The 9,924-nt window shown below is 48.0% G+C and overlaps 1 protein-coding gene across 1 annotated transcript; it reads right to left on the minus strand.

Moving 5' to 3' along the window:
- Positions 1 to 2,787: 2,787 nt before the first annotated feature.
- On the minus strand, positions 2,788 to 4,569 carry LOC103908503 (olfactory receptor 52M1). Its single transcript, XM_009290886.1, has 2 exons — positions 3,511 to 4,569; positions 2,788 to 2,862 (listed from the first exon to the last, which is right to left on the minus strand). The coding sequence occupies exons 1-2, from the start codon at positions 4,567 to 4,569 to the stop codon at positions 2,788 to 2,790; spliced, it is 1,134 nt and encodes a 377-aa protein (XP_009289161.1).
- Positions 4,570 to 9,924: the final 5,355 nt, after the last annotated feature.

Here is a 9,924-nt window from a genome sequence, read left to right on the forward strand (position 1 = left end):
GCCAGTAGTTTCCTGGCTGCTGGTCTGGACCACAGGGTGCAAACACGGATCCAGCCCCAGGGTTGTTTGCAGCGGAGACCAGTCAGCCACAGAGATCAACACAGGCTGAAAACACACACAAAACCACAAACAGCATCAATGGCCTGATCCTGTTCTCCTCTCTGGGTGATTAGAATGAACGTTTTTAGAGGAAATTGTGTATACATATATACAGTATGGATCCCTCTAGTAGCTGAACTTAGACGCTCAGTCTACCCAGTAGCTGGTCCTGGGTCTCTGGTCTCCCCAGTTGCCTCATGCACATACAGACACACATGTGCGGCTGGCTCTCTCCAGTAGCTGGCTGAGTCCTATGACATCACCAGTAGCCGACCCCATGGTCTCTGCAGTAGTGTAGCTTGGACCCCCCTGGTCCCCCCAGTAGCAATCAAACCCTCCGGTCTCTCCAGCATCCAGCCCAGACTTACAGCCTCGCTGATAACTGGCTCCCAAATCTCAGCCTACGCGCTGCTGGTCCTGCTTGATGTTTGCTGGCGATTGCACACTGATGTATGTACCCACCCCACATGTGTGCACCCCAGTGTCTCCAGGTGCTGGCACCCCGGGCTCATGGGTCCCTATGGTCCGCGGTCCCCACGCCAACAGCTGGTGCTCAGCTCTCTGTGCTCACACATGCACACAGATTAGGGGACCCTCACCCAGGGATGTTGTTAGAAATGGAGTTTAATGAGAAAACAGGACAGACTGCGCTGATCAGGCACCAGGCATGGACAGACAAGCATGTTGACCAAGACCATGTTTACATGTGACTGGACCCTTTCATACCCTTATGCCTCTGTTTTCCCACACTTGTTTGCCCCCAACCCCCCTTATCTCTCCCATTCCCAGCTTTTGGTTCCTCCTCTAAACATCCTGTGTCTGAGTGCCACACAGTCCCAAAGTGCTCTTCCTGGCATCCCATCTTGATTGTCCCCCCACTCTGTAGGCTGTACCCCACGTCAGTTTGCAAAGAGGGAGACCCACTGCTGTTGACCAACTTGGAGGTCTCACACCTGGCCACGGGCTGACCATCCTTCTGGGACAGCCTGGGGAGCAGACAAGATGGGGGCTCTGTTGGCTCTGAGGGGGATATTGGGGTTCCCCCGCCTACCATGTTCCTCTGCTCCTTCGGGTTTATGGAGGTGAACCTTTAATCACACAACCCAACAGCCTCGGCACCTGGCAGACAGGTTCCTGCTGCAGATCCCTTCAGGAGGATGGCATCCATGGTTGTCGTGGTTTAACCCCAGTAGGCAGCTGAGCACCACACAGCCGCTCACTCACTCCTCCCCACAGTGGGATGGGGGAGAGAATCAGAAGAGTAAAAGTGCGAAAACTGATGGGTTGAGGTAAAGACAGTTTAATAATAAAAAAGAAAAGAAAAAAAAACAATCAACAACAAAAAATAAAACAAAACCCAGAAAAACAAGTGATGCAAACAGACTCAACAACAACAAAATAAAACAAACCCCAGAAAAATAAGTGATGCAAAAAACCCCAATTGCTCACCACCAGCTGACTAATGCCCAGCCGGTCCCTGAGCAATGGCAGCCCTGGCAAACCTCCCCCCCCCAGTTTTTATTGCTGAGCGTGATGTCATATGGTCTGGAACACCCCTTGGTCCATTGGGGTCAGCTGTCCCAGCTGTGTCCCCTCCCAACTCCTTCTGCACCCCAAGGTTACTCGCTGCTGGGGCAACGTGAGGAGCAGAAAAGGTCTTGAGGCTGTGCAAGCGGTGCTCAGCAGTAAATTAAAAAAAAAAAACTGTGGTGGGCTTGGCTGGACGCCAGGTGCGGTGCTCAATTAAAAAAAAAAGGCTGCGTTATCAACACTGCTGTGGTCTGTGGTCCTACCCTTCCCCTCCTCAGCAGGACGGGGTGGGGGGGGGAGAAAATGGGAAAAAAAACCCAACTCGTGGGTCAAGATAAAGGCAATTTAATAAAGCAAAAGCAAAGTCTGCGTGTGGAAGCAAAGGAAAACAAAAGATTTATTCTCTACTTCCCATCAGCAGGTGATGTCCAGCCACTTCCCAGGAAGTAAGGCTTCAGTGTGCATAGCGGTTGCTCTGGAAGACAAATGTAATAACAAATGCCCCCCTCCTCCTCCTTTCTCTTAGCTTTTGTTGCTGAGCAGACGTCATATGGTATGGAATATCCCTTTGGTCAGTTTGGGTCAGCTGTCTTGCCTATGTCCATTCCTAACCTCTTGCCCACTCCCAGCCTGCTGAATTCTGGGAGGATGGAAGTGGGAGGAGTGCAAGCCTTGACACTGCTGAACATAGACTAAGGTGCTGTGCTTGTAGCCCCACAAAGCCACACACCCATACCATCAAAAACAAATCAAGTAACATGCATGGAATCATTCCCAGAATAAGCCCTCCCAAGATCTTGCCCACCCCCAGCCTACTGGGTGAGGGGAGAATGTTGGAGAGACAGCCTTGATGTTGCGCGAGCACCGCTCAGCAGTAGTCAAAATACTGGTGTGTTATCAACACCTTTCTAGCTTCCAATACAAAGCACAGCACTATGAGGGCTGCTGCGGAGAAAATTAACTCCACCTCAGCCAGACCCAATACAACTGCTTTCATCACAAATCCAAAACATCATCATACAAACTCCTATGAAGAAAATTAACTCTATCCCAGCCAAAATCAGTTTCATGGTGCATGGGGAGGGCTGGTGGAGCAATGCAGTCCTCTGCCCCTGCGCAGGGCAGAAGTGCAGCAACACCCAGAGACCAGCGGGCACCTCAGCTGTCTGTGCTGGCCTCCGTGGCACTTCTGCACAGAGGGACTGACTGCCACTTCCACTGGGACGACTTTACCTGTTGGAGCATGAAGAAGTCATCAAGGAGATGGCAACTGGGTGCTACTGAATTGTTGCTCTGGTGTAGCCCCGCTGTAGCGGTGGAGAACAGCGGCAGGGGAAAGTCAGAGAGGTGTTCAGGTGATTTGCTTTGGTGAGAGATAAAGTGTGTGCTATGCTTGTGCATTCAGGACAGTGGTGACTGTGTGTGGGTACCTGCTCCCCAGGGCTGACAGACGTTCACCGGGAGGGAGGGGATGTTCTCAGCAACCTGGTCTGACCTTGTAGGTGACCCTGCTTTGAGCAGGAGGTTGGACTAGAGACTTCCTGAGGTCCCTTGCAGCCTGAGTTATCCCGTGGTCCTGTGATCCCATGTCCCTTCCATCTCTTGGCATGGCTCCGCTGCACATAAAGTGATGCGTTAAGGAAACAGCTATTTTCTGTGGTTCAGCTGCACTAGGTCATTTTGCCAGAACAAGGTTAGGTGGTGGCTGCAATCGTATTGATGTTGGGAGATCTGAGGGAGCTAGACCACCCAGAGGTGCTGTGCCAATGTCACTGCCTTGTGCCAGGGACAGGCAGGAGAACAACCAGCTGAAGCCCTTGGTGTTGACCTGAATTCAGTGGGTGCCAACATTTCCTGGGGCACCTGCATCTCTGAATGTACACTGAGAGCCACACCAAGGTCCAGCAGAGGTTTTGGCCATTCTAGGGAAGAGACTTTGTCTTCATAAGTCCCAGCCCTGTGCCCAAGGCCAGGCCCAATCCCTCCTGCCATGCGTCTCCTCTGGGAGATCGCCCTGCGTACTCCATCACGGATCTGCTTCATCCTGATGCCATAGATCAGGGGGTTGAATGCTGGTGGGATGAGGAGGTAGAGATCAGCCAACAGATCCCCCCCCCGGACATGGTGGGGGAGCTGCTGGTGGTACCTCTCCATGTACATGGAGAGCAGCCCAGGGATGTAGAAGAGGGCCATGATGCAGAGGTGTGAGCTGGAGGTGCTGAAGGCTTTTTTGCAGGCTTGTGGGGAGGAGAGGCTGAGCACAGCTCGGAGGATGAGTGTGTACGAGAGGGCGATGAGCAGCGAGTCAAAACTGACCACGTAAGTGGAGACGGAGAGGCTGTAGGTGTTGCTGAAGGCAGCGTCCCTGCAGGCCAGTTTGAGCATGGCCATGTGCTCGCAGTATGAGTGGTCCATGACTGCCAGGCTGCAGAGAGGCAGGCGGCGAATCTGGAAGGTGAGGGGGCTCATGAAAACCACAGCCCTGAGCAAGGTAGCCAAGCCAAGGGCAGCCACAATGGGGCTGGTCAGGATGGACGAGTACCGCAGTGGATTGCAAATGGCCACGTAGCGGTCAAAGGCCATCGCCACCAGCACCCCTGACTCCATCACGGAGAAAGCATGAACAAAGTACATCTGGGTAAGACAAGCATCCAGGCTGATGGCAGTGGAGTGAAACCAGAAGATGCCCAGCATTTTGGGGGTGATGGAGGTGGACATCACCAGGTCAATGACAGCCAGCATGGACAGGAAGAGGAACATGGGCAGGTGCAGGCTGGGATCAGCCTTTATCATGCACAGGAAGGTGCTGTTCCCAGCCAGCGCGACGAGGTACATGATGCAGAAGGGGATGGAGATCCAGTGGTGCAGGTGCTGCAGCCCTGGGATGCCTGTCAGATGCAGCTCCGACAGCGAGGTGTTGGTGGGATGCGAATGGGGCATGGTGGTCACTGCAGGAGCCTGAGTGAAGAGAGCCCAGGCGCACAAGGACAGCTATACCCTGGGTCACACCAAAGGTCCATCCAGCCTCAGATCCTATGTCCAGCATCAAAAGCAGACCCTCAGGGAAGAATATGAGAAAGGAAACATACCATGATACCTCTCCCGAGTGCCCCCCCAGCTTCCAATGATTTGAAGCTCAGGGACTTCCTGAGCTGGATGTGGTTTCTCCATTTTTATTAACCCCACCCCAGAAACCCATCTAGCCTCTTCTGTGCAAAATTTTAGCACTCACACTGTCTTTTAGCAAGGAGTTTCACAAACTAATGGCACCTTTTGTGAAATAACCCCTTCCCTTTCCTGTGAGCCTGACATTTGCTGGTGTCATTTGACGTCCCATAGTTCCTATATCAAAACAAGCAGAGAAGAGTTAGCCCAATCCTTGTCCTTCTTCCACATGCCACCATGAGACATGGGAGTAAGTAAACCTCAGATGATGGAAGTTTTATTCCAGACCTGCAGGAGAATTTTTAACCCCTCCCTCAGGACTGACTATTTGATTTCCCATCTTCATCTCCCATTTGTCTTGCTCTGTATCTAGAAAGATGGAGCCGAAAAGGACCTTCTGCATCACAGAGCCAAGTGCCTGTTGCTTTAGGTGTGACAGCTTATCTTACCCAGAAAAACTGATAGTCATCATCCTAGGATATTTTGCTTTCATGCATCTGCTGGAAGACAGCACCAACCCTCCACCCTGCTCCAACAGCTGGGAAATTACCTCTACTTTCCTTTCTCAGTGTATTCCTGTCCAGTTTCTATCACCTCTGAAGTTGAATTTGATTACGCTTTTCCCTCCCTGGCATTTTTACCCCAGCGTGTCTATAGAGCCACACAACCCAGCCTGACATTTGCTAAGCAAACTAGTCTCTGCTCTTCTGTCCCCTTTCACAAGACCAGAGCTCTGCTCGTAGTTGCACAAGCAGTTTTCCTCTTTACACCTCCCTTTAAAGCATCTTTCTTGGGCGCGCCTGGTTAGAGTCACACAGATGAGGTCTCACAAGGGGGCCTCTGATGATGCACAAAGGTTTCCCCAAACCAGTTTTCAAAGAGCTCCACTTTACATGTGATCTGAATACTTCCATGCTTTTGAGGTCCAGTTGCCCACGTCACCTTCACCTCTCCCACTTGGGAAAGAGAGGCATTGGGATTTCTCTTTCCCAGGGATGGAACCCGTCTTTCAGCCAAATTAATTGCTGTTTTCCAGCAGGACCTTGCAGGCAGACTGTGACATGTCCAGAAAGCATCATATTATCAAGGGTAGATCTTCCCAGGCAAATCTGATTGCTTGCTTTCTTGTCATTTATAAAACATGTTAGCAGATTAAAATAAAGTTTCTGGGCAAATCATACTCTCAGAATTGCTTGTTCAGTGGAACACCCTCAGGTAGGATGAACGTGAAGAGCAGGGGCAAAGGACTGAGCTGGAGATCTGCAGATTGAAGTGCACTGTGGCAGGCACTTTATGGAAAATAATGGCAAACTAGAGGGAATTCAGAAATAAGGATGAAGTTAAGCTGGAGAGCTGAGTGGACTGGCTCACTTGGGGAACAGTCTTGAGAAGAGCCTTGAAAAGTTGCCTAAGATTTTTTCCAAAATCCAGGCTGCATTTTTTTTGTAGAGAATGTGGTCAAGAAGCATGGGACTGGAGAGGGTGGTGGGGCCTTTTCCAGGCTCTTTTTTTTTTTTTTTTTTTTTTTTTTTTTCTTTCTTTTTCTTTTCTTTTTCTTTTTCTTTTTCTTTTTCTTTTTCTTTTTCTTTTTCTTTTTCTTTTTCTTTTTCTTTTTCTTTTTCTTTTTCTTTTTCTTTTTCTTTTTCTTTTTCTTTTTCTTTTTCTTTTTCTTTTTCTTTTTCTTTTTCTTTTTCTTTTTCTTTTTCTTTTTCTTTTTCTTTTTCTTTTTCTTTTTCTTTTTCTTTTTCTTTTTCTTTTTCTTTTTCTTTTTCTTTTTCTTTTTCTTTTTCTTTTTCTTTTTCTTTTTCTTTTTCTTTTTCTTTTTCTTTTTCTTTTTCTTTTTCTTTTTCTTTTTCTTTTTCTTTTTCTTTTTCTTTTTCTTTTTCTTTTTCTTTTTCTTTTTCTTTTTCTTTTTCTTTTTCTTTTTCTTTTTCTTTTTCTTTTTCTTTTTCTTTTTCTTTTTCTTTTTCTTTTTCTTTTTCTTTTTCTTTTTCTTTTTCTTTTTCTTTTTCTTTTTCTTTTTCTTTTTCTTTTTCTTTTTCTTTTTCTTTTTCTTTTTCTTTTTCTTTTTCTTTTTCTTTTTCTTTTTCTTTTCCTTTTAAATAGATATATTTTTTAAGTTTGTAAAGAAAAGACTGCAGCAGCAAATCCTTTTGTACTGCTTCTGTTTAAAACCCTTGCACCGATGGATGACTTACCTGGCTTGCTGCTGCAGATTTGTCCAGATAAATCAGCAGGTGTACCCAACTCACCCAGCCCCTGTGGGAGTGATGCTGGCCAGCCCTGCGTCCGCCAGGTATGTCGCCTGCTTCTCTGACCCAGCAGATTTTAACGGTGGAAGCATTTATAAGTTTGATGAGAGGAATCCCTGGTGTGTCTGTCTCATGGCTCAAGAAATGAATCTACACACATGTACGTGTACAGCTGACTTACTCATTTGCTGATTAACCTCCTAATTCAGTTTGTTTTATTGAGAAGATATTGTTGCCAATCCCCTATAGTGCTTATAACCCTTGCAGTAGTTTGAACTCTTCTTCATCCTTTGACCCTGCAGCCTTCCAAACACAGGTCCCTGAGCTTGATATTGCCAGCTCCCTCTTTTCAGGACGCTGAATCCTTCCAGATGTGAATGAGGTCTGGGTCTCCTTTCACAGTCTGTGTGACCATGAGATGGAGCTCCTGGCTGTCTCCATCCTGCCAGAGGCTGCAACCCAGGGGATGGATGTCCTGTCCCACATTTGTGCTTTGCATCCTCTAAGGCAACAGCAGAAAGAGCTCAGCTAGATAGAAATCATGTGGCAGACCAATTCTGGCCACTTTGACCTAATGGAGACTAATTTTGTCTAAGTCTCCTTCTTCCGCAAAGCCAGGGTTTGCCATTGAAAATCCCCTGACCAAAGAGGGCTGGCACTGTGTGGTGAAAGGGCTGCTGAAAGCAGTGGTGCGCTCCCCTGAAGGGGATGAGAAGAGCTGCACCAAGCCTGGTTGGGTGTCCCCAGGGAAGGTTAGGTGATGCTGGGAGCAGTGCATCCTACCTGGGCAGCGTCAGGCAATGGCAGTGGAGGCAGACCCTGTAACTGGAGAATAAATCTGCTGCCTGGCAGGCTCCAGGCAGTGCACCTAGCACGGGCACTTTCCAGCCCTAACTTGCACCAGGACTATCAGACTCAGGTTGGAAGAGTCTGGTCTCTGAGTCAGGCGGGAGGTTCTGCACTGCATTTTAGTTGTTGGGCTTTGTGTAGATTGTACTGTTGCTGAGGGTGGGTGGGTGGGGGATACAACTGTGTAATCCAGAAGGCACCCAAAGGCAGCAGTGTCAGGAGACACTGAAAGAATTGAGTATAAAAATTGAGTATGTACCCATCAGCTTGGGTTTGGTGGTCACCACAGCTCTTTATAACGCTCCCCTTTCCTCTCTAGCTCGGTGCAGGATACAGGCAGGACCTCAAGCTTCCCTTGGAGACCAGACTCGGGGAATTCCTGTGCCCTGATTTCCATGGGGGTGAAGGCATAAGGAGAGCTGGGATGGTAAGTCAGTATGCGGTGTTAGGAGATGAGTTTTCACCATAGTTAAAATCAGGTACAGGTTTGCTGAGGAGAACAAGAGGAGCCCAGTCCCTGTTCTCTGCTCCCCTTCTTTAATCCACACTCCTGCTCCTCACCTCCAGTGCTCAGAGGTGACCCTCCTAAAACAGCCCAGCAGGCTTTTTTTTAGTTTATGGCCCTGTCCTTTGCATAAGGAGATCTGCATAAAGCAAAGGAGACTTGTGCAACTGCACTCTCCAGCTGCTCTATGCACCCCATTGCAAACAATTCCTGCTCTCCCTAACACAATGCACCTGAACGTCAGTTCAGGGCAAGGAGTGATGTATTACCCTCAGGTAGTGCAGCACATCCAGAATTACACGGTCTCCAAAGAGGAGACCCAGTTTGCTGAAGTGCCATATCCACAGGAGTAGGATCTTACAGGAGTTCGGAGGCAAGTGAAGGCTTATGAAAAACTGGAGTTTCTCAAAATACCGTTACAGGTGCCTTTATGCTTAGGAAAGAGACACAACAACATAGAAAGTTAGGGAGTCTCATTAAAATATTGGGAAAAATGTTTGTAGAACAACATTTCATGGCTGATGCTGTTCTGGTGTTTCTAAAAAGAAAGGAATAAAACCTTATGCAACACTGCAGGGTTTCAGTGTGACTTGTAGACCCTGTTCTCAAGTGAGCTGGGTTTTTTGTGATTGCTGCAAATGCTTCAGTAAGGTTTCAAGATAGGATTGGGAGGAAAACAAAATCTGTTTGGGCCAACATCTGGATGAGTGTGTGTGTGTAAATGTGCATACACACAGACCACAATCCCCCCTCATAGTGAGGCACCAAGATCAAGCAGCTGCTGAAACCTAGTAAGTGAATAAATGGAGAGTTACAGATTGGGTGGAAAAGGTATGTGGGGAGGATGAATCCATGAACAGACTTCCATTTCCAAAGTGGTAACAGTCTTTTATGAAGAGCTGAGATGAAGAGGAGAGTCATGAGGTGATACAGATCTGAGGATGACCACAAATACAGATACAGTTAGGCACGATTTATCTTTTCATTCTGAACAGGAATGTAGAATTCACTTTCTAAAAATAATGTTTCACCAGTTCCATGGTGCCTCCAGCTTTCAGGGTTTGGCCAAGATGATGAAGAGATCATCCCGCTTTTCCAGTATGCAGATTTTTAAGCTTTTTCTTTGCTCCCCAAACATGCTGTCATTGTTCTCTGGTCCAAACCCCATTCCTTCTGTTGTGGTTTAACCCCAGCCAGCAACTAAGCACCACACAGCCCCTCACTCACTCCCCCCTGGTGGGAAGGGGGAGAGAATCGGAAGAGTAAAAGTGAGAAAACTCATGGGTTGAGATAAAGACAGTTTAATAGGTAAAGCAAAAGCCGCACACGCAGGCAAAGCAAAAGAAAGAATTAATTCACTCCTTCCCATCGGCAGGCAGGTGTTCAGCCATCTCTAGGAAAGCAGGGCTCCATCACACGTGATAGTTACTTGGGAAGACAAAGGACATCACTCCGAACGTCCTCCCCTTCCTTCTTCTTCCCCCCAGCTTTATATGCTGAGCATGACGTCACATGGTATGGAAT

The sequence above is a fragment of the Aptenodytes forsteri genome, unplaced genomic scaffold, assembly GCF_000699145.1.
Source record: "Aptenodytes forsteri isolate BGI_AS27 unplaced genomic scaffold, ASM69914v1 Scaffold254, whole genome shotgun sequence".
In the NCBI taxonomy this organism is placed as follows: Eukaryota; Metazoa; Chordata; class Aves; order Sphenisciformes; family Spheniscidae; genus Aptenodytes; species Aptenodytes forsteri.